Source organism: Nycticebus coucang, chromosome 12 (genome assembly GCF_027406575.1).
Source record: "Nycticebus coucang isolate mNycCou1 chromosome 12, mNycCou1.pri, whole genome shotgun sequence".
In the NCBI taxonomy this organism is placed as follows: Eukaryota; Metazoa; Chordata; class Mammalia; order Primates; family Lorisidae; genus Nycticebus; species Nycticebus coucang.
The window spans coordinates 47,729,108-47,753,729 of NC_069791.1; the positions used below are offsets into that span (position 1 = coordinate 47,729,108).

The 24,622-nt window shown below is 41.7% G+C and overlaps 1 protein-coding gene across 5 annotated transcripts in view; it reads right to left on the minus strand.

Moving 5' to 3' along the window:
* Window positions 1-2,328: 2,328 nt before the first annotated feature.
* Window positions 2,329-24,622, minus strand: part of ETV6 (ETS variant transcription factor 6) — a 247,878-nt gene continuing 225,584 nt past the window's right edge. For 4 of the 5 annotated variants that reach the window (XM_053555449.1, XM_053555454.1, XM_053555451.1 and 1 more), the window contains 3 exons: window positions 21,542-21,684; window positions 20,166-20,266; window positions 2,329-6,835 (listed from right to left, as the gene is read on the minus strand). In XM_053555449.1, the coding sequence (XP_053411424.1) occupies window positions 6,730-6,835; window positions 20,166-20,266; window positions 21,542-21,684 (350 nt within the window). In that variant the 3' untranslated portion in view covers window positions 2,329-6,729. The remainder of the gene's footprint in view (window positions 6,836-20,165; window positions 20,267-21,541; window positions 21,685-24,622) is intronic. The other variant, XM_053555453.1, reaches the window with a different exon arrangement.

Here is a 24,622-nt window from a genome sequence, read left to right on the forward strand (position 1 = left end):
ATAAAAAAAAAAAAAAAGAAAAGAAAAAAAAAAAAAATAAAAAAAAAATAAAAAAAAAAAAAGTAAAAAGAGAAGATACTGCGTTTGAACTTTTCAAAAATAATTTGATCTTTAAAAATGTTCATGGCACACCCGTTGAAAATCACTATTCTAGAGGCCGAGAGAGAGGCAGTGATGCCTGGAATTCACACTCCTTCCCATAAGGATGGTAACCAGGTGGCACCTGGCTATGAGTGTCTGCATGAAAGCCTAGGACACAAATAGCTGTTCCTTCACTTGGCAAAGTGGCTTCTGATCAGGTTGTTTACTCTCATTATTGCCTCAAAAAGGAACCAGCAAACGTGTGCAGCAGGATTGACCCACAGGGACTATTCTAGGGATGGACTGGAAAAGGATTATAGCCGGGGTGTCCAACCTTTTTTTTCCTGTGTTGCACTTCGGAAGAATGAGAGTTGTCTTGAGCCACACAGTAAACACGCAAACACTAATGGAAGCTGATTAGCCAAGAAAAGGTCTGTGAATACTTTTCTTGTTATCTGATTCCATAGATCAGCAAACAAAGTCCTTACACAATCAGCAGGCCTCACAGGTTGGACACCCCTGGAATAAAACAGAGAGAAGCTCCCTCCATTCTGCATCAGGGTCAGCACTCAGGGTTTGAAGGGCGATCAGTGAGCTCTTGCTGCTCCACGTTGGTCTGAAGACTGGTAGCATCAGCATCTCCAAAACTTGTTAGAGGTGCAGAATTTCAAGCACCGCCTAGAGTGTAGGGTAGGAGAAGTCTTCCCGCGCCTCCCACAGTGTTATTACTGGAGTAAGATGTGCTTCTGACGGAGATCCACTGGTGATTTGCAAGCACTTTCAGGTTCGAGCTGCTTTGATCTACCAGTGGTCCTGGGGTCCTCTGTAAATACCCTATGTGGTCACCTGGTTTCTGCTTAATTCCAAGGACAGATAGCCAAGGTGAGTGGCCAGATGAGAATGATCCCTTTATTTTCCTTTTAAGATCACACTGCTTAGTCAGGTAAGTGGGCTAAAGTGAATAAATTGCTGTGCTCTAATTTGCAAGGGCAGGTCAGCTGTTAGAGTTACCCTTTAAAACAGCTCATCATTATAGCAAACTGACTGCTTTAAAGGCTTGAGGAAAAAGACGATGATGTTGGTATGTGACTGTGTCACCATGCCTCATTCCACAGTACATTTACTATTAGGAAAACGTAGTTTTCTTATGATACTATTAATACAAATTAGTTGTCATCACTTATTCTGAGTACTTGTGATTTAAAATGCCAAGCCATATTTTTCATGCCAAGACAAATTGATGGCACTGGCATCAGAGTCACCAGGAACCCTGTTAAGATGTATTGCCAGGCCCTGCCGCCAAAGTTTCTGATTCAGTTTATGGGATGGAACCTGATCATTTGCATTTTCAGCAATTTTCAAGTGATACTAATGCTGCATTATAGAAATAGTGGTGTCAAATGCATGTTTAGACTATAGGACATATCTGGACTCTTATTTGATACTGTGGTTTAATGACCCAGAATGTAGGACCAAATTTCAGTGATCCTTATTCAGGAGATAGAGTACCTGGGGCAATCTAAACACAGAAAGACTACAGTTATCATTTACTGAGACCATCAATTTCAAACTTCTGCATTCCAAACCTACCTCCAAGTTGCTAAAAAGCAAAGGAATTTGCTTCATGTTCCATTCTTCTTGTTTCCACCCACTGCTGATGGCAGAGAGATAGTTCTGGTCCACTGGAGGACATTAGATCTTGAAGTCCTAAGTGCCCACTGGTTGGCAGGTGGCTCCAACTGACCAGGGTGGCTGAGACATTCTGAGCTTGTGGGGTGGCTCTGGGCTGTGATGTCCTTCTAGGGCATGTCAGTCCTTGTTTAGTCACAAGGTCTATCCCAGCCTTTGTGTGCTCATCACCTACTGGGCTCAGACCCATGATCTCAGCAGGTTTAAGGAGCAGTTCTACCACGTGAAGACCTGGCATTACTAGGTCCTTAGTCAGCTGCTTTTTGGCAGAGCATAGGCCCTACACATCTCTGATTGCGGTTCTTTTGGCAGTTTTTCCCACCTGTGGCAGCTGTCGCGCTTTGAATGGCTTGCTATGATCTTTTGGGTGCCACTTGTCTGGAGATCCCGCAGACTGCTCTGTAATGCAGGCTTCCTGCCCATGGAAACCCATGACTGCACTTTATACAGTAATTGAGTGGAGACAGGATGTTCCTCACCAGAGCACCTTGCCTGTCTGACTCCATGTTATTAAAAACAGAGACTCAGGACTTCATTTTTTTTTTTTATAAAAAATTTATTGAGATGATGTAATTATAGGCTTTTCTTTAAAAATTATTTGCAACTCACTGGCCCTGAGAAAAGGCTTTTTTTTTTTTGTTTTTTTTCTTTATAGTTACATTCATTTGATTCAGTCCCTTATGAACCCCACACCTCATAAACAAGAGATTAGAAACTAAACAAAACAAAACAAAAAAAAAAAAAAAGAAAAAAAGAAAAACTAGATTGGTTCTGGTTTGCAGGTGGCTGAAGTCACAAAGAGAAATCTTCAAGAACGGTCACTTGGCATGTGTGAAAGATTCAGGGAGTTTGCAGTTGTTTAGTGTTGTTGCAGACGGGGCCGAAAGAGTATCAGGTTAGTCTTCTGAGGTTTTAGACAGGCAGGGATTACTGTGTCCTCTGCCTCCTCCCTCCCCACTGACTTCCTTGTACCAGTCCCTTTATTCCGGGTTTCTGCTCAGAAGAGAAGGTTGACTGAGTGAATAGCTTCTAACTAGCACCGAATGCTCGGGCAAAGAAAACTGCCCATTGTTCCAGATGTTTTCCCAAACTTTCATCTTTTGTTTTGTGGGGGGAATGGGTCAAATCGGGGCATAGCCAAGCCGGATCCTGATCCTAGCTCTGTCCCTGGCATGCTGTCTGCTCCTAGGATAAGCCACATGACCTCCCTGATACTTAGGTTTCCTTCTGCAAAAGGGAGTTACTGTTCCAAAAATGTATTTTTTACTTGCGTCCTAGGCAGTAACAGGTAGAACCGGTTGGTAAAGTCTGTGATGGTCATTTAAATTCCCACTAAAGGGACATTCTCAAATCAATGTGTCAGTGTCAAAAGATCAGAGGGTTCCACACACACTGTTGAAAGGAGAAAACCTATTGTTCTCTTATTCCTCTTTTCCTATGGGGATCTTCCGAAAGGGTCTGGGATATTGGTGATGCTGCCTTAGACAAGATCTGTAAGATCTTAGAGGTAAGATCTCCACATAACCAGTCCAGCCAATCACCACTGCTTTCTTTTGATGTAGAGCCTGGCTATCTCAAATGCAGGGAAGAGAATTTCAAGACACAAGTGAGACTGCCCCACACAGCAGGGCTTTTTTGCATGCTCCAGGGAAAGACCAACTATTCAGATGACAGACGAGCTTTTAGTTTGAGCCCTAGTGAAATTTTCATCACCCCTAGTACATGGGTCACTATGAAAATTTTGAGAGTCTGTTTTACGATCCATTATTTTGCTTCCAAGAAACACAGTTAACAGCATCTTTCATGATTCACTTGTACAACTTGTTCAGCATATTGGTGTTGCAGGGAGGGTTTCATTTGTTTCCATCCACGTGCATTTTTGTGTATCTTAAAACTGTCGTAATGACCTGTACTTAGTGTTGAACTGAGAAATTTCATACTGGATGGGTTCTGCAGGTATAATATAAACCCCCTGAGGGCAGGGATTATGCCTAAAGGATCTCTGGAACTCTCACAGGCTTTAGTGGGTGCTTCATCAAGGTTTGCTAAATTGAGTCTGAAATTTCAACATCTACAGTGTGTCTATTCACTCAGTCTACAGTGTGTAAATATTACACACCCAGTGTCGGCTCTGCCCAGGTCTTCTCTCAAAGGACAAATGAGAACTTTTGCAATTGTGGGAATCCACGAAATCATTATTAGTGATACAGATTGAGCATCCTTTATCCAAATGCTTGGGACCAGAAGTGTTTTAGATTTTGGAATATTTGCATATAAATAATGAGATATCTTGGGGATGGGACCCAAGTCAAAATAGGAAATTCATTCATAACATGTTTCATATGCACCTTATACATCTAGCCTCAAAGTAATTTTATACAGTATTTTAAATGATTTTGTGTAGGAAACAAAATTTGTATACACTGAAACCATCAGAGTGCAAAGATGTGTAATTTCCCACTCGGGATATCATGGTGGTGGTGCTCAAAAAATTTTAGATTTTGAATTTTTTGATTAGGGATGCTCAACCTGTATAATGACTATGCTGGACTTAGTACCTTCTAGTTTGTCTTCAAGTAGTTGAAGGTGTCATCCTACGCCTTACATATTCTCACTGGATATTGCTTTAAATACAGAAATCCTTGAGGCAGAAGGGAATTTCTCTCCATAATTAGACTGTAAGGTTCTTTGAACAGTAAGAAACTGAGTTCTCATATTTGGGTAAAGTGAGCAGAAGGAGATGTCCTAATCTTAGCAACATCATGCCCTGTCTCTGATTTCATATTACTACAAAAGGCTGCAGTAGGAATCCACCCTTTCTCTTTAGTTCTTACAGTCTACAGCTTCAGAACACACCAGGTACTTAGCTTAATTTCTCCAATTAAGATGCAGTATCAGTCATCTCAGAGGCTAAAAAAATCTATCACTGACTCTTAACTCAACACTCCGGAAAGATGTCTGTGGTATGCTGAGATCCAGACCAGTTTCAGCATCCTTCAAGCAGCTTGAGACCAAACCCTTCACAAAGAGACACGCAGAAGGTCCCTGACCTCCCTGAAGGTAGAATGGGAGAAGCGTGTGACAGGAGGCCACCCTGTGTGCCCACCTGTGCTCCAGTGAGAGGCAGGGACAGAGCCAGGCTGGAGAGCCCTGGGTAGCTCCTCAGTTCCACTGTCCCTGAACTATGGTTGTATTTTTGTCCCCTGGGCTGGTGTCCTTGTCAGTAGGGCAAAGGGAAAATATTCCTCCTGCCTGTGTGTCCCCAACCTCTAAGTGCCTGACTCAGAAAAGGCCAGAGGAGAAGCCTGGGGGTGTTTGGCAGCTTCTCCTGGGAACTGCTGTGGGTGGCACATGAGTGGCCCTGAGGAGCTGTGAATCGCCACCACAACTGGAGGAAAGGGGGGACAAAGAGAGGGTGCATTGCAAGGCAGGCCTAATCTTCTGAAGACTGCACCCTGAATGTTGGATTTCTGGACCAATATTGGAAGAGTCAATTAGCATGGCTAGAAAAGGAAAAAAAAAAAAATCTAAAACAGCTTTCTAAAAATACCTGTTATCATCAAAAGTACTAAGGAATGGCACTACCCTCATTTTACGAGATACTATCGACCTTATTTTGAGGTGAAAAAGAGCCACAAATGGGTCCTTTCTGAAACACAGCTATGAAAGAAGGAAAAAAAAATGTATCTGAGCAATTTCCTGTCTGCCCAAGCTGGGCAAACACTGGTTGCAACTGAGACTGTGTTCTGGGATCCTTCCTCTCAAATGCTCTGTATCCAGGAGGGGATCAGGAAGCTTTTAAAAAGGGCTAGGAAAAACAAAACAAAACAAAATCAGCTGAGGCATGAAGCTGACCACCAAGATGGCCTTTGGAATGGAGCAGAGAGGAGTTTTTCTTTCTCACTAGTCTCAATAACCTGCTTTGGAAAAATAATCCCCCCCATCCCACTGCAGAGTGTTTTTACCCAGCTTCTGGCTTGCCAGGCCTATGTGGTCTTTTCATATTTTCCACTTTGTAGCCCTTGCAAGCTACTCCCAAGCTTCTGGGACCTTCCAAAGAACTTGGACAGCCTTCCATGGCCTTCCACATCCCTTATCCTCTGCCCCAGCTGCGGGGTTCTCACGGCCATTTCAGGGACCAAGGGCTCGGTTAGCACATCTTTCCGGAATACAGCAGCATCAGTGATGTTTCTGGCCTCCCTCAGATGGGTGACCAAATGCTGGGATGTGGGCTTGATTTTGTGCTGCTGGCCACAAAGCCCCTGGGTCACCAATTCTGTTTAGGTGTCTACTATCCCTGACACTCTCTGAGAGGCTAAACTCTGCTGAAAGGCATCTGAAGCGCCACAGCAGGCAGGGAGGGTGGACCGAGGGGAGCAAGAACAGAGCAGGAGGGAGAAAGAGAGCTTTCACTCGCTCTTCTTAAAAAGCATTTTCTTTTTTTCCTAAGCTAAGACCCAACAGTAACAGGAACAAACCTGATCCACACTATACTTTGTGAGATTTGCAAAAAAAAAAAAAAGAAAATATATATATATATATATGATATATATTTCCATAGGAAAACATCAGATGTCTTCCCCTCTATGAATGATGAAAAGTCAAACTGCATATTCTTAAAAAAACAAAACAAAACAAAAAAAACCAAAAAGACTCCATGGACAGTCGTAGGAGGGTGAGAGTGAGGAGTTACAGATGGAGAGATTCCAAACAAGAAGGAAATGTGACATGTGAGTCCCAGGCTCGTGCCCTCCGCCAGAATTCCAGCCCCGCCTTTGCTGGGTGGTTTGTCTAAGGTGCTCTGGGGTCCCTCTTGGTCTGCAAGAGAAGTGTCCCTGCCATTTCTGGGTCTCCTCCTTTCCAGCTTGCCTCAGCCGGCCTGCCCTGTCATGCCTCCAGCAGTCCTGGTGGGCGAGGGTCCCCTGGCCGCTGGCCCGCTGAGGTGGAGTGTTGGTCCCTTCAGCACTCATCTTCTTGGTATATTTGTTCATCCAGCTCCTGGGACTCGAGGTGCTCCAGACGGTCTGTTCGGCCACTCATTATTTCATCTGGGGTTTTCATAAACCTTTGTAAGAAGAAATGGAAGAGACGAGATGTTACGTTTTTCTGACATTACCTTTATTCTGAACTCTGACTTATATGAAAGAAAGGGCTCATCATCTTACATAGCTGGAGAGCTACTTACCCCAGACATTAATACGAACTTAGCACAACCTAGGAAAAGGTACCCTTTCCTCTGACTGCCTGGAAGTGGTAAATGACTATTTAGAAAAGTCTAGGATGACTCTGAGGTAGAGAGCACCCTTAGGGGCTGTTTAGGGTACATTAGTGCGTGACCATCTGAGGTAAACCCTGGGCTAAATCACTTAACTGTGTTTTTTATTTTTAGAGAGTTAGATTTTAGAAAGGCCCAGGAGAGCTATACATTCATTTCCGCTCCAGACTGTGAGTGAGCCCAGGGAATGGTATTCCATGCTTGAATTTAACCCAAAGGATACAATTAAATGTTAAAAAAAAAAAAAAAATTCAATAACGGGACAAATTAGTGAAGCTTCTGGAAAATTAGAAAGGCAAAAAGAAAGGGAATGTTTTCCAATGTTATCACTGATCCACCCCAAATGCTAGCAATGAATCCCCTTAAGTCTGTGTTCCTCTGCAGCTGGGGCACACAGCAAACCTTAGCTTCTTGTTCAGTGGGTTCATTTGAAAATGACACCCATGACGTGTTCTGGCCACAATTTACAGGGTCAGGAAGGGAAGGCAGCCTGGTTGCAAGATGTGCTGCCCACACTGTGGGAGTGCCGTTTTCACAGCCCCACTCTGCCCACTTGCAGCTCCCCTTCCTAGATCCTCTTCCCTGTACCAAATAAACTATCAGAGAACATCTATTTCCTGTCATCCTTCCCTGCTGGAAAGCTACTGATGACCATTTACTAAGTCAAGAATACAATCTTTGGCGTGTCCGTTGGGGCCTTCTATCATCTTCACCTAAGAACTACTACGGCTTTTCTTGCCTGCCTATTGTTGCTGGACTTCTCCAGCAGCATAATCTGTAGCGTCTACAGGCTGCCTCCTACTTTCAGAATCTCCTAGCTAAAATTTCTCCTTTCACATCTAAAGTCACTAATGGCCTTTGAGGCCAGCTCCACAGTTGTGTGGTATTTGACCCTCTGAACGACTTCCTTCTAATTTTAACTACTTTTTCATATTAAGCTTCCGATATTCTATACCAGGCTTGTGGCAAAATATATGTTGAAAGTCTCTATAGGGTAGAAAATAGAATTAAAGTGTATTCCTCTTCCTTTTAGGAGCTTATGATCTAGTTGTGGGGAAGAGAGCTTCCTACGTACAACGTACAGGTTGAGCATCTCTAAACTGAAAATCTGAAACATTTAGGGTCCCAAGCATTTTGGATAAGGGATACTTAACCCATCATGATTTGCATTTTTAATACAGGTTAAGGATCAGAGGAATCCATGAGATGATGGAAGAAGGTATGTATGGGTGTTGAAGGCGGCCTCATAAAGGGCAATAGACTTCAGGTGGGCCTTGAGGGTAGGTTAGAAAGGCAAGAGTTAAAGGGCTAAACATTTCTGGTGTAGGGAATCATGTTAGTGTTGTAGGGAAGCTCCAAGTGTGTATTACAAATCTGGAAGGCAAGAGTGGACCAGAGGCACAAAGAGATTGTTGCATTAATCTTGATGTTAGTCATAAGATCTGGACATCAGCTTCCTTCGCCAGAAAAGCAATGATAATGCTTTTGCTTTTAATCTTCCAAATTTCAGGAAAATGCCTGTCACTGGTAAACTTCAACTTAGGACCTTCTGGCAACAAGTTCTGGGAAGTGTAGTTCCCAGGCTTCTGGCCCCTGCAACCCATAATGAAGTGGGGATGGTGCTGAATAGCCAATAGACAATGATTGACTTGGATACAGAAGAGTCAACTCTAATGTCAAGGTTGGTTACTTAAAACAGTGCTGAGGCCCCTGATGAGTAACAAGAATTCTGAGTGGCAGGAGTTTAAGATCACGCTGAGCAAGAGCGAGACCCCATCTTTACCAAAAATAGAAAAACTAGCCAGGCATTGTGCAGGAGCCTGTAGTCCCAGCTCCTTGGGAGGCTGAGGCAAGAGAATTGCTTGAGCCTAAGGTTTGAGGTTGTTGTGAGATATGATACCATAGCACTCTACCCAGAGTGACAGAGTAAGACTCACTTTCAAAAAAAAAAAAAAAATTCTGAGTGGAATTTCTAATAAGAGTGTCTGTCTTAGAGGCATGATGTCTGAAATACTAATACTAAATACTAATATATGTACTAATATACTGATATTTAAGTGGATATATCCTTTAAGCTCTTGGAAATTCACATTTGGAATTTCAGGGAAATTTTAGAGCTGGATATAAAGATTTAGACTTTGTGCAATAAGATCAGTTCATCCGTAACAAAAATGTAGAGTGGGAGTATCAAGGAACCAAGGACAAAGTTTAGGGTGAAGGATGAAGAAAAGGATTGGCAGAGCCAGAGAAAGGAGGGTTCTTTTCCTTTTGGTATGGATATTCATGGGATACAAGTGCATTTTTTTTTTTTTTTTTTTTTTTGACTACAGGTGCCTGACATAATGTCTGGCTAAATTTTTTCTATTTTTAGTAGAGATGGAATCTTGCTCTTGCTCAGCCTGTTCTTGAACTCCTGAGCTCAAGAGATCCTCCTGCCTTGGCCTCGCAGAGTGCTAGGATTATAGGCATGAGCCACTGGGTCTGGCTGGTATGGGTTACCTTGAAGCACACAGGCCAGCAGTTGTGGAGTGTCCCTGGATGTGGGGTTAGCTGCTGCTTCCCCATAATGACCCAGGTCATGCTCTTTCATGCAGCAATCCCATGGAGGCCATGCTTGTCTTTGGGGGCCTCTCTCCTGGGGGATGTGATATCAACATGTGTCGTCCTGCCATGTTGACCCCTCATTGCTAGGTCAAGGTGGAGGTTGCTGGGTTTCTTCTCCCTGCAGTTACTCTCCCTCCCCACCTCCCAGCAGCATCTCTTGCTGGGGACATCTTGAGAATGTAAACATTCTTTCAGACTGTTACCCACGAGTTCTAGTATCTGCTGATGAGTCTCACCTGAGTTCATTATGATAGTGGCTGACAAATGGTGATATTCTATTCTGTGATATTCTATTCTAATTCCAGTGTTCCTCACACACTTATAGTAGTTGGCCTTCTACAATAAGGAATGTATTTATATCGGTGTGGCTTCATGGCTGTGTTCCCAGTTCCACTGTTTTTTTTAAAATTTATTTATTTTTATTGTTAAATCATAGCTGTGTACATTAGTGCAATCAAGGGGTACAATGTGCAGGTTTCATATACAATCTGAAATATTCTCATCAAACTGTTCAAAGTAGCTTTCATGGCATTTTCTTAGTTACTGTATGTAGGCATTTGTATTCTGCATTTAGTAAGTTTCGCCTGTACCCATTCTAAGATGCACTGTAGATGTGGCCCCACCCACCAAAACCTCCCCCTCCCTTCCCCTTCCTTGGCCCTTTCCCCATAGTCTTGTGCTATAGCTGGGTTATAGCCTTCATGTGGAAGTTATAATTTGGCTTCATAGTAGAGCTGAGTACACTGGATATTTTTTCTTTCATTCCCGAGATACTTTGCTAAGAAGAATAGTTCCAGCTCCATCCATGTAAACATGAAAGAGGTAAAGTCTCCACCTTTCTTTAAGGCTGCATAATATTCCATGGTATACATGTACCACAATTTGCTAGTCCATTCATGGGTCGATGGACACTTGGGCTTCTTCCATGACTTAGCAATTATGAATTGGGCTGCAATAAACATTCTGGTACAGATGTCTTTGATTTTTGGTCTTCTGGGTATAAACCTAGTAAAGGAATTATAGGATCGAATGGCAGGTCTATTTTTAGGTCTCTAAGTATTCTCCAAACATCCTTCCAGAAGGGACGTATTAGTGTGCATTCCCACCAGCAGTGTAGAAATGTGCCCTTTTCTCCACATGCACGCCAACATCTCTGGTTTTGGGATTTTGTTTTGTGGGCTACTCTTACTGGGGTTAGGTGATATCTCAAAGTAGTTTTGATTTGCATTTCTCTGATGATTAAGGATGAAGAGCTTTTTTTCATGTGTTTATAGATTGTGCGTTTGTCTTCTTTAGAGAAGTTTCTCTTCAAGTCCTTGCCCACCCTGAGATGGGGTGTTCTTTTCTTGCTAATACGTTTGAGTTCTCTGTGGATTCTGGTTATTAGACCTTTATCAGAGGTATAACTTGCAAATATTTTCTCCCATTCTGAGGGCTGTCTGCTTGTTTTACTTACAATATTCTTGGCTGTGCAGAAGCTTTTTAGTTTGATCAAGTCCCAGTAGTGTATTTTTGATACTGCTTCAATTGTCTGGGGAGTCCTCCTCATAAAATATTCACCCAGGCTGATTCCTTCAAGAGTTTTCCCTGCACTTTCTTCAAGTATTTTTATAGTTTCATGTCTTAAGTTTAAATCTTTTATCCAGTGAGAGTCTATCTTAGTTAATGGAGAAAGGTGTGGGTCCAGTTTCAATCTTCTACAGGTTGCCAGCCAGTTTAACCAGCACCATTTTTTAAATAGGGAATCTTTTCCCCACTGAATGTTTTTAATTGGTTTGTCAAAGATCAAATAACGGTAGGTAGCTGGATTCATCTCTTGGTTCTCTATTCTGTTCCAGAAATCTACTTCTCTGCTTTTGTGCCAGTATCATGCTGTTTTGATCACTATGGACTTATAGTACAGTCTCAGGTCTGGTAGCGTGATTCCTCCTGCTCTGTTTTTATTGCTGAGTAATGTTCTGGCTATTAGAGGTTTTTTCTGATTCCATATCAAATGAAGTATTATTTTTTCAAGATATTTAAAATATGACAATGGAGCTTTAATAGGGATTGCATTAAAATTATATATTGCTTTGGGTAGTATGGACATTTTAACAATGTTGATTCTTCCCAGCCATGAGCATGGTATGTTTTTCCATATGTTAACATCTTCAGCTATTTCTTTTCTTAAAGTTTCGTAGTTCTCTTTGTAGAGATCTTTCACGTCCTTTGTTAGGTATACTCCCAAATATTTCATCTTCTTTGGCACTACTGTGAAAGGAATAGTCCTTGACTGTTTGTTCGGCTTGGTTATTGTTGGTATATATAAAGGCTACAGATTTATGGGTGTTGATTTTGTAGCCTGAGACATTGCTGTATTCCTTGATCACTTCTAAAAGTTTTGTAGTAGAATCCCTAGTGTTTTCCAGATATATGACCATATCATCTGTGAAGAGTGAAAGTTTGATCTCTTCTAACCCTATGTGGACACCCTTGATGATCTTTTCTTCCCTAATTACAATGGCTAAAACTTCCATTACAATGTTAAAGAGCAATGGAGACAATGGACAACCTTGCCTGGTTCCTGATCTAAGTGGAAATGATTTCAGTTGAACTCCATTCAATACGATATTGGCTGTGGTGGGTTTGCTGTAGATGGCCTCTATTAGTTTAAGAAATGTCCCTTCTATACCAATTTTCTTAAGTGTTCTGATCATGAAGGGATGCTGGATATTATCAAAAGCTTTTTCTGCATCAATTGAAAGAATCATATGGTCCTTATTTTTTAGTTTGTTTATGTGTTGAATTACATTTATAGATTTACGTATATTGAACCAGCCTTGAGACCCTGGGATAAATCCCACTTGGTCGTGGTGTATGATTTTTTTGATGTGTTGTTGGATTCTGTTTGTTAGGATCTTATTGAGTATTTTAGCATCAATATTCATTAGTGATATTGGTCTCTAATTTTCTTTTCTTGTTGGGTCTTTCCCTGGTTTAGGGATCAAGGTGATGTTTGCTTCGTAGAATGTGTTGGGTAATATTCCTTCTTTTTCTATATTTTGGAAGAGGTTTAGTAGTATAGGTACTATGTCTTCTTTAAAGGTTTGGTAGAATTCTGATGTAAAGCCATCTGGTCCTGGGCTTTTCTTTTTAGGGAGATTTTGTATAGTTGATGCTATTTCAGAACTTGATATAGGCCTGTTGAACATTTCCACTTCGTTCTGGCTAAGTCTTGGTAGGTGGTGTACTTCCAGGATTGGTCGATTTCTTTCAGATTTTCATATTTCTGAGAGTAGAGTTTCTTGTAGTATTTGTTACGGAATTTTGAATTTCTGATGGGTCTGTTGTTATTTCATCTTTACCATTTCTGATTGATGAAATTAGAGATTTTACTCTTTTTTTCTTGGTTAGGTTGGCCAAAGGTTTATCTATTTTATTGATCTTTAAAAAAAACCAACTTTTGGATTTATTGATCTGTTGTATAATTCTTTTGTTTTCAATTTCATTTAATTCTGCTCTGATTTTGGTTATTTCTTTTCTTCTGCTGGGTTTGGGGTTGGAGTGTTCTTCCTTGTCCAGTTGCTTGAGATGTCCCATTAAGTTCTTAACTTCCTCTCTTTTCGTTTTCTTGAGGAAGGCTTGCAGTGCTATAAATTTCCCTCTTAGGACTGCCTTTGCAGTATCCCAGAGGTTCTGGTAATTCGTGTCTTGATTGTTGTTTAGTTCCAAAAATTTGGTGATTTCCTTCTTAATCTCGTCTATAACCCATCTATCCTTCAGCATAAAGTTGTTTAGCTTCCTTGTTTTTTGTATGGGTATGCAGGTTCCTTTTGTTATTGAGTTCAATTTTTATTCCATGATGGTCTGAGAAGATGCAAGGAATAATTTCTATTTTTTTAAATTTGCTGAGGTTAGATTTGTGGCCTAGGATGTGGTTGATTTTGGAGTATATTCTGTGGGCTGATGAGAAGCATGTGTATTCTGTTTTGTTGGGATGAAATGTTCTGTAGATGTCTGTTAAGTCCAGATGTTGAATGGTTGAGTTTAAATCTAAATTTCTTTGCTTAGCTTCTTTTTGGAGGATCTATCCAAGACTGCTACAGGGGTGTTAAAATCTCCAACTACTATGGAAGTGGAGGAAATCGAGTTGCTCATGTCTGTTAGAGTTTTTCTTATAAATTGAGGTGCATTCTGGTTGGGTGCATAAATATTAATAATAGAGATCTCATCATATTGAGTATTACCTTTAACAAATATGAAGTGTCCATCCTTATCCTTAATTATTTTGGTTGGTTTAAAGCCTATTGCATCTGCGAACAGAATTGCAACGCCTGCTTTTTTCTGCTTTCCATTTGTCTGGAATATAGATGACCATCGTTTTACCTTGAGTTTATATTTGTCTTTTAATGTAAGATGTGATTCTTGTATGCAGCAGATATCTGGCTTGAGTTTTTGTATCCATTCAGCCAACCTGTGCCTCTTTAGAGCACAGTTTAAACCATTCACATTAATTGAGAATATTGATAAGCCTTTTGAGAGTCCAGTGGACATTTTTAATCCTTTTGCGACTGTGGAAGGTGGTAAAAATTTTCTGGGTGAGTTTACTTTTTGGTGGAGGATTATGCTGGTCTTTATGGAGGATAGGTCTGAGAATATCCTGGAGAGCTGGTTTAGTTATGGCAAATTTCTTCAACCTGTGAATGTCATTGAAGTATTTAATTTCTCCGTCATAAATGAAACTCAGTTTAGCATGGTATAGGTACCTGGGTTGAAAGTTATCTTGTTTTAGGAGATTAAAAGTCGATGACCATCCTCTTCTAGCTTGAAAGGTTTCAGCAGAGAGATCTGCAGTTATTCTAATATTCTTCCCCTTGTAGGTAATGGTTTTCTTTCATTTGGCAGCTTTCAGAATTTTCTCTTTTATATTAACTTTAGTGAAATTGATTATGATGTGTCTGGGGGATGTCTTATTCGGGTTGAGTCGTGCTGGAGTTCTGAAACTGTCTGCTATCTGAATTTCAGAATCTCTTGGCATGTCTGGAAAATTCTCCTTCATAATCTCATGGAGAAGAGACTCTGTGCCTTGTGAAGCCACTTCATCGCTTTTGGGGATCCCTATAAGATGAATATTGGTTTTCTTTGAATTATCCCAGAACTCTCTGAGAGAGTGATCTGTTTTTGCCCTCCATTTCTCATCCTCTTTGAGAGTTTGAGAGCATTCGAAAACTTTGTCTTCAATGTCAGAAATCCTTTCTTCTGCTTGCTCCATTCTGTTACTGAGGGATTCTACTGTGTTTCTCAGATCTTTGAGGGTTGCAACTTCTTATCTCAATGTGTCAAAATCTTTGGTCATTTGGTCTTTGAATTTGTTGAATTCTTGAGGTATCTTTTGGGTTACTGCTTGGAGTTCTAATTCAATCTTATTTGCTATCGAGATTCTGAATTCGATTTCTGACATTTCAGTTATTTGTTTGTGCATGAGATCTTGTGCTGTGTCTGCCCCATTGATCCTTGGTGGAGTTGATCTACTCTGGTTATTCATATTGCCAGAGTTTTTCTTTTGATTTTGCCTCGTGTTTGTTTTTCACCATTGCCTCTGGCTGTCCTCAGAGTTGGGGAGGTGTCTCTCCAAGATTAGATCCCAGCGGGATCACTCTATTGTTGCTTGATCTTTGTAGGGAGTGACCCTGTGTAGTTCCTCTGGGGCTGCTCCAGCTAGGGAGTTCTGGTTGTGGAAACAGCTCCGGCGTGTGACACACCTGGATCCAGCAACAGGGCGAGAGGTGGTGCGCATGGTTCTGGGAGTGCCTGGCGCCCAGTGACTTTGGCACAGAGAGCCCAAGGCTCCAGCAGTCTCTGGCCAGGAGAAGGGCTCTGCGCAGAGGCAGGGAGGGCTCCAGAGGGCATGCGGCTACCAGTATCCCTGGCCAGATGAGCGGGCCAGTGTGGAGGCGTGGAGGACACTGGAGGGAGGATGCAGGGTTGCGCGGCTCCTGCAGTTCCTTGTCAGGGCATGTGAGGCCCGGTTGGTGAGGGGTCGTGGCACAGATCTTATGGAAGTCCGGGCAGCATCAAGCCCAGGAATTTGAGGTTGCTATGAGCTGTGATATTACGGCACTCTACCCAGGGCAACAGCCCGAGCCTCCAGTGTGCCAAAACCGTCTCACTCTGCCCCTAAGGGTTAAGGCTGTAAGGCAGCTCAGTCCCCGCCTTTAGGCTGCTCAGTTGCTAGGTTACTAGGTTCCGCTGGATCTTTGCTCCGGGACCCTGAGGGCGGAGCTTGCTGGGGCAGTTCTCTCACACAATGGCTCCCTGCAGCCCAGCTCAGTGGCTGTGTCTGGGGCCCCAGACAATGCCCAAAGTTCTCCACACTCCTGCTCAAGCTCTCCCCAAGGCAGTTCAACTGAGTGCCAATCCAAAAACACTGAAACAGTTCACAGGTAAGGCCTTTCCGGTTTGCAGTCTCACTTCTGCTTGTACTTATGGTTGCCGGCATGGTTAGGTTGATCGAACACACGCAACCACTTGCCAGTTTCCCACTGTTTTTGTCCTCCTCTTGGGGTCCAGAAGTCCCTTGCTGACTCCCTGTATCCTCAAAGGGATGATTGTAGGCAGATCCCACCAGCCAGAGATGTCTGGAGTCCTATCTCCCCAGACTCACCGTGCCCAGTTGCAGGGAAGCTGTTCTACAAGTGCGATTTTGCTACATTGATAGAGTGCCTTGTGGTGATGTCAGACCTTTCAGAGCATCCAACACAGGAGCTGAGCACATTGTCGCCACCAAGCAACCTTCTGTCACTCACACCTTCTGCCTCTCCAAGACTCTATTGTCCATTATTGCACACTCTGCTTCCATGTATCTGCATTACTTAGTAAAAGACAAAAGATTTATGTGATCTGAAAAGAAACCAGAGTATTTTTTAACTCCCACTTACAAGTGAAAACACGTGGATTTGCCTTTGTGTGTATGAGTTTTTTTTCACTTAGGATAATGGTCTCTAGTTCCATCCATGTTGATGCAAAAGATATGACTTCATTCTTTTTATGGATGAACAATATTCCAGGAGGTATATACACACATTTTCTTTAACCAATCTCCCATTGATAGATACTTAATTAGGTTAATTTAGTATCTTTGCTATTTGTGAACACTGCTGCAATAAACATATGAGAGCAGGTATTGTTTTTATGTGGGTTTTTTTTTTCTTCCCCATTTGGGTAGATATCCAGTAGTGGGATGGCTGGATCTGATGGTATTCCATTTTTAGATCTTTGAGAAATCTCCATACTATTTTCCACAGAGGTTGTACTAATTTACATTCCTAACAACAGTATGTAAGAGTCCCTCTTTCTCTGCATTCTTATCAACATCTGCTATTTTTTGCCTTTTTCATAATAGCCATTCTGATTGGTGTACAATGATATCCTATTGTGGTTTTAATTTGCATTTCTTTCATGATTAGTGATGTAGAATATTTCTTCACGTCCTTGTTGGCCATATATATGCATTCTTTTGAAATTATCTATTACGGTCTTTAGCCCACTTTTTAAAATGAATTAAAATCGCCTCTTTCTTGTTAAGTTGTTTGAGATCCTTATTAATTCTGGATTTTTTAGTTCCTCATCAGATGTATATTTTGCAAATATTTTCTCCTATTCTGCAGGTTGTTTGTTCACTCCGTTATTTCTTTTGTTGTGCAGGAGTTTTTGGTTAAATTAAGTACTGTTTATCTATTTTTATTTTTGTTGCCTGTGCTTTTTAGGTCTTAGTCATGAATTCTTTGCCTAGACCAATGTCCAGAAGAGTTTTCCCTAGGTCTTCCTGTAGAATTTTTATAGTTTCAGGTATAGTTACACCTTTACTCCATCTTGAGTTAATTTTGTATATGGTGACAGAAAGGGGTCTAATTTCATTCTTGTGCATATGGCTATCCAATTTTCCTGTTTATTGAAAGGAGTGTCATTTCCCTAGTGCATGTTCTTGTTGACTTTGTCAAAGGTCAGTGACTATTAAGTATGTTTCTTTATTTCTATGCTCAATATTCTTTCTCACTGATCTATGTGTACCATGCTGTTTTGGTTACTATAGCCAGTTAGGCAATGTGATGTCTTCAGCTTTATACTTTTTGTGTATGATTGCTTTGGCTCCATACAAATTATTTTATTTTTTACTTTACACTTTATTTTAGACAGAGTTTCACTTTGTTACCTTTGGTAGAGTGCTGTGGCATCATTGCTTACAGCAACCTCAAACTCTTGGGCTCAAGCGATTCTCTTGTCTCAGCCTCCTGAGTAGCTGAGACTACAGATGCCCACCACAACGCCTGACTATTTTTTTAGAGATGGGGTCTTGCTCTTGCTTAGGCTGATCTCAAACCTGTGAGCTCAGGCAATCCACCCACTTGGGCATCCCAGAGTACTGGGATTATAGGCATGAGCCACCGTGCCCAGTTCCATACAAATTTTAGAGTTGGTTTTTCTAATTCTATGAAACATGACATTGGTATTTTGATAGAAATTGCATTGAACCTGTAGATTGCTTTTGGCAGTATGGTCATTTTAACAATATTAATTCTTCCAGTCCATGAACATGGGATGTTTTCCCATTCATCATCTATTGCTTTCATCAGTGTTTTCTTGTTTTCATTGTAAGAGATCTTTCTTTCACCTCCTTGATTAAAGATATTCCTAGGTTGTTTTTTTTGGTAGCTATTATAAATGGGATTGTCCTCTTTATTTGGACTTGGCTAAGTCATACTGGTATATACGAACAACTACTGATTTCTCTATGTTGATTTCATATCCTGAAATTGAATGATCAAATCTAAGAGTTTTTTTTGTGTGCAGTCTTTAGCATTTTCTAGATGGTAAACAATGTTATGCTGTGGGATATTTTGACTTCCTCTTTTCCAAATTGGAGACCTTTCATTTTTCTTTTTTTCCTTGATGAGGACTTGAGTATGATGTTGAATAAGAGCGGTAAAAGTGGGAATCCCTGTTTTTTCCATTTCTTAGGGGGAATGTTTTCAAATTTGCCCCATTATATCTGATATTGCTGTGGGTTTGTCACAAATGGCTTTTATTATTTTGAGGTATGTTCCTTTTATGCCTAGTTTGTTGAAGATTTTTATCAGGAAGGGATGATTAATTTTATCAAATGCTTTTTCCGCGTTTACTGAAGTGATCATATGGTTTTTGTCATTGTCAGGTGATATATCGCATTTATTAACTTGCATATGCTAAACCATCCCTAGTATAAAACCCACTTGACCGTGGTGTATTATCTTTTTGATGTGCTGCTGGATTCAGTTTGCTAATAATAATTTTGTTGAGGATTTTTGTGTCTACGTTTATCAGGGATATTGGTCTGTACTTTTCATTTTTTGCTGTGTCCTTGTTTGGTTTTGGTATCAGGGTGATATTGGCCTTTAGGGAGAATCTAGGAGGCTTCCTTTTTATTCATTCCATTCTGTTCCCATTTTTGTTCAATAATTGAAGATCTCAATTATTTTTACCACTCCTTCCGAATGCTAAAGGCTAGGTTCTCTGAGCTCTTTCCCATAGTTATCATCCATCCCAGTGAAATCATCTGCTACATAGTGCTGTTTTCTACCTCCCTATAGATAATTCCAAACCTACACTTCTATCCCTATCTGTGGCTGTTTTCTGCACCATTTACCAAAACCCACAAGCTAAGGTCCTGTTTATTCATCTCACCTTCTCTGAACCAGCACGGGGTCCCACCAAGTTAATCACCACCAATATCAGACGTCTACTTCTACCTCTTCCGATTGGTCCCTTCTTTAGATCCCTCCTTCTTCCTCTTCTAATTCTTTCTCTTCTCTTGCACTGTCCTTAGAATCACAATCTATGTGGTAGGTTAAAGGGCTGGAACTCATTATCTGCTAGGAATTCTGGAAAGAGAAATTCTAGTGCCCCAACTTTCAGACATTTCTGATGAGGATGCATTTATAAGAAATACATTTTATATCATGACTCATATCTCTCCCCACACCCCTGAAACAAAATTTTCATGAATCCACAGTCACTCTTACTTCTTGTGATGTAGTCTGATGCTTTCAACTCTATCCAATCCAATTCTTATTTCATTTTTCAACAGTTGGATAAACCATTAAATCACTATGGGTCATTACCCTGGTTCAGAAAGTAGCTTACAGGGTTGGGAGCCGGGAAGTCTGGGTTTAATTCCTTGCTTTGCCCTTGACAGTTATCCTTTGAGTGATCTCTGCAGCTATGTTGACTTCAATGCTAGATAATACTATTTGGTCACTGCATTATTTTAAAGGTGAGTCAGATCATGTGTTTATTTGGGATTGGCTTTATACAGAAGAGACAGAAGTAAAAAACAAAACAAAACACTTTTTTTTTCTTTTTTTCTGAAAAAAGAACTTGTAGCAATGATGGCTTTGGGTATCACATAGGCAGGTAGAGATCTTACCGTGTCCCTCCTCCCCCTTACTGAAAGAAAACAATATTCTCCCAGAAGAAGGAAAGGAGAAAAAGGAAGTGCTACCTGAACAAAAGCCTTTGTCCTGGCTCCTTCCTGATTATGTTTAGTTTGTAGTAGTGGCGTAGGGCTCTGGACATTTTCTCATAGGTCATGTTTGTTCTGTTCTGTTTGTTCAAAGGAGGAAGAGAGAAAAAAAGCACAAAGACACAATGAAATGAACCTCACAAAAGGCACTGGGGGAACTATTAAAATCAAAGCTCTTCAGCTGCTCCCCGGGGCACTGCCAGTTTGGGAATGCTACCTGCTAACTTGCTGTCTTCCCAGCACATTAGTTTCTACCCTTAGCTTTTCCTTTCCCTGTTGCCAAGGTTTATTTACTCCTAAGGTGAATTGCCCTTTTCAGAGAGCCGGAGCCCGAGCTAATAAAGCATATCCCACAGGAACCTCCCTTAGTTCCTCTTCTCATGACGGGGCTCTGTTGTGCCTGAGGAGTTTCCTGCAGGTTCCCCTATCTTTGGGTCATCCTCACCCTCTGACCCACACAGAATGTCTTGCTTTCTTTTTGTCATTGCAATCACCTTTCTCAAATTTGTGTTTCTGCTGTGTCATTTTAAGGAAGAATTTTTTTTTTTTTTTTTTTTGGTTTAAATTCCTGTTGTGGAAGCAAGAACGCAGTGGTTCAGAGCCCTTGGGGATACGGCACAACGTGGGAGTAGCAGAGGGACTTTTCTCTGTAACTTACATGTTGAAGCATCTATTGGTGGGGTCTTGCTATGTATCTGGCCACCATCTGTGTTATCTGCTGCCTTCTCGGAAGGCTCAGGCCTGGGCAGAGCTGGGGCACATCCCTGCCATCTCGGGCAGCAGGTCTAGGCCACTGCCACTGTGGTGACTTCAGGATTTACCCCAGATCTACCTGTCTGCTGCCTGGATCAGGGTTACCTACAACTAGTCTTCTTTACCAGGAAACATTTGTTTTAAGTTCTATTCCCTCCTCCCCATTTGGAAAACAAACAGTGGGGCAATGAAACTCCTTACACCATGTGCTTATTAAAGGGGAGATCTCACAGTAATGATGTAAGTATTTTCTGTGTAGAAAAGGGCTTTTGTGGGAGTTTCTAACTGAGCAGATAAGCAATGCCACTTCCCAAAGGTCTCTGGTGAGTCACAGAGTCTCAAAGTACTTCCCTTTTACCCTGTTCCCAATGACAGTAGGGTGGCAGGGTCAGGTCAAGGGGAGTGGTAACAAGGGTTCTCACGAGTAAATGGGCACCTGACATATGGCACAAATGGAAAGAGGTATCTTTCGTTATTTCCTTTCCTGTACACCTGTCTGTCTGCCCAATGGGGAAACTTAAGAAGACACTTGTCCTCCAATCCAGGGGGAAAGGACTTTATTTTGGTACTAGTCATAGAACAGATATCTCATGCCTTTTTACCTTATGGTTTCCCCACAGTCGAGCCAGTCCATTGGGATCCACTATCCGGAATATTTTGGATTCTTTGTCCTCCCATCGGATGAAGTTTTCGTACCGGCTGTCGGAAAGCAACTGATAGACGTAATCCCAAAGCAATCGACAGTCTACAGAGGAAAAGGGCAAGAAAACACTGTTGAAAATGTTCCTTATTGAGACTCTCACAACAAGAATCAGGAAGGAATCTGGTCCCTGTGTTTGCCTATCTAACTTCCTCATTTTACGGAGAGAAAACTCAGGTGTGTTGCGATGGAGTCAGAATGTTGGACAAGTGTGACCTTTGATCCGTGGGGGCCTGATCCTGGACAATAGCCTCTTTCCGTAGATGAGGACACGGTGACCAGGGAAGTCCTTGGTGATGACCAAAATCTGAACTTCAACAGAGGTCATATGAAAGGCAGGGAGCCTGTAAACAAAATGGCTCTGAAAGTGAGCTAAAAACAGCCTGGTAGGGTGAAAAAGAGAGTGCCGATGTCCTAAAGGGAGCAGCATAGTTAAAAACATGGTGGGGCTAAAAGATTATTTTGGATTTGGTGGGAGATACCTAACAGATAAAAATGGGAAAACTGGGGTAGGTTAAAACATGGCCAAAAAAAAAGTGACGAGTGAAAATACTATGGGAAAAACAAAACTTTGTGGCTTGGTGACGTTGACTGTGGCAACTGTGGCTAGGATGGTTTTAAAAAGAAATATGGATATTTTCATTATGTCATACTTGGGAAGCCTTTAAAATCATCTTATTAGAATGGGATCATGGTAGAAAGGAACCCAGTACAAACAAATCTTTTTCTCCATTTGCAGAACCAATGTTTGACCATTGGGTTGAGCAACGTGTGTTTAGTAAGTGATAAAGTGTGGCCCAGGCACAATCGAGGCTGAGGCTTTTGGCAGCAGGTTAGTAAATTTAAAAGAGACGCTGTGGTCTGCACCTTCCCCTTGTTCTATTACTTTGGATTCTACTACTGGATTTGTGCTATAAAGATAATGCGGTTTGCCCTCCAGCAGAGCCTTTATAGGTAGGTGGAGATAGAAATGTACCTTCTAGGCATTTGTATTCTAGAAGGTACATTTCTATCTCCAATACAGTAACTAAGAATATGCCATGAAGGCTACGTTGAACAGTTTGATGAGAATGTTTCAGATTGTATATGAAACCAGCACATTGTACTCCTCGATTGCACTAACGTACACAGCTATGATTTAACAATAAAAATAAATAAAAAAAAAAGTGATGAGGAAAAAAATGTGAAGAGAACCAAGGAATACAAAATTAATTCAGAAAAAGAAGAATAAAAACATAAAGATAACAACAACAACAACAAAAATGTACCTTCTAGGTTTAGCTGATGCTGGACTGGCCTCTATAGGTGACAATAACAGGCACCAGTTTCCAGGTGTTCACTGTGTGATTCTGGAAGCGCCTGCTTTTTAATAGCCACTAGTTGGAGTACTGGTAACAGAAGATCAATTATTGAATGCCAAACATGTGCTTGGCGCTTTACACGGACCATTCCTAATCCTCGGGGAGATCAAAATCACTTGCCTGAGATCCGTGGAACTCAAACTCTGGGCTCCTGCACTATAATGTTCTTTATTAGGTCGGGGGAGGCCTGGCCTGGCACACCTGAAGGGAAGTGTCCAGCTGGGACTGGGAATACCTTAGTACCAATATATCTGCATCCCAGAGAAAGAAATACACCCTTCCCTCGGGTATATTTGCAAGCCACCTTGGCCAAGTTTCTTAATCTTCCTGAGGTTCTGTTTCCTCACTTATGAAATGGGAGGAACAACACTTACTTGATAGGATTATTGTACTGGTGATAATGTGAGTGAAGAGAAAGCAATAAAAATAACAGCAGTAGTTAGTGGGTGCTATTTGTAGGCCCTGTGCCGAGCCTTCTACAAGAGAGGTTGCATCTGACCCTCACGCCACCTTATGTGGCAGGTGCTGTTGCTATTCCTATTCCATAAACCAGGAAGCTGGAGCTGAGAGGGTTTGGTGACTTTGTCACTGAAGGGCACAGCCTGTGAGTGGCACATGTGGGATTCTAGGCTCTGCGAGACTCTGGAGCCTGCGCTACGCCAGATGCGATTTCTGTTCTCAGAGAAACCAGGTAACAGGTATGTAGATGTACATCTCAGGACTTCCAAGAGCCCAGTTCAGCTCTGCTTAGTGCCCCCTTCGTGAACGCCAGCTTTCTCTCTGAATAGCAGAACACACAGGCACAGCGTTTGGCATTTTCCAGAAGCGTGGTCTTTCCAGGAACTACTACCATTAAGCTTAAGATAACCCGTATCTTTAGCATCCTTTAAAATTTCCTTTTCTTCTGTGTTTCGTGTGTCCAAAAATCAATGTGATGTGTAATTTGTTGTGTTTTAGAAAGGACAGATGGTGTCCTTCTTGAAACAGTGACACCATAATCCTGCACTTTGAACCCCGTTCTGACAACACAAGCTGGCCAGCTCCTTCCTAAGGCTGCTTTCTTTATTGCCAGAAGGTGGGCTAAAGTGGGGGGGATCCAATATCGTAAAGTACCTTGAGAAGTCAGTGTCAGACTACTGCACACAGAATAACCTAGCTCATTTTTAAGGCACTTGAAAGAAGAAGAGACTAGTTTCCAGGCAAAGCGGTATAGCTGGCAGAGTGTCTCTATCCCTCACAGCCAGCCACTTCCTTGCCTTGAATCACTTTCACTACAAACGGAACAGAAGAGAACTGCTAGGGTCTAAATGTTTGTATCTTCTCCAAGTTCAAGGAGGTGGGGCATTTGGAGATGCTTAGGTCATGAGGACTCCACCCTCACAAAGGAATTAGTGCCCCTATAAAAGAGGGTCCAGAGAGACCCTTTGCCCTGCCACCATGTGAAGACGTAGCAGGAAGGCTCCAAGAGCCAGGAATTGGGTTCTAAGCAGATACCAAATCTGCCAGCACCTTGACCGTGGACTCCTCAGCCTCCAGAATGGTAAGAAATAAATGTCTATTGTTTAAAAGCCACCCAGTGTGTGGTGGTTTGTTACAGCTGCCCAAACAGACCACGACAAGAA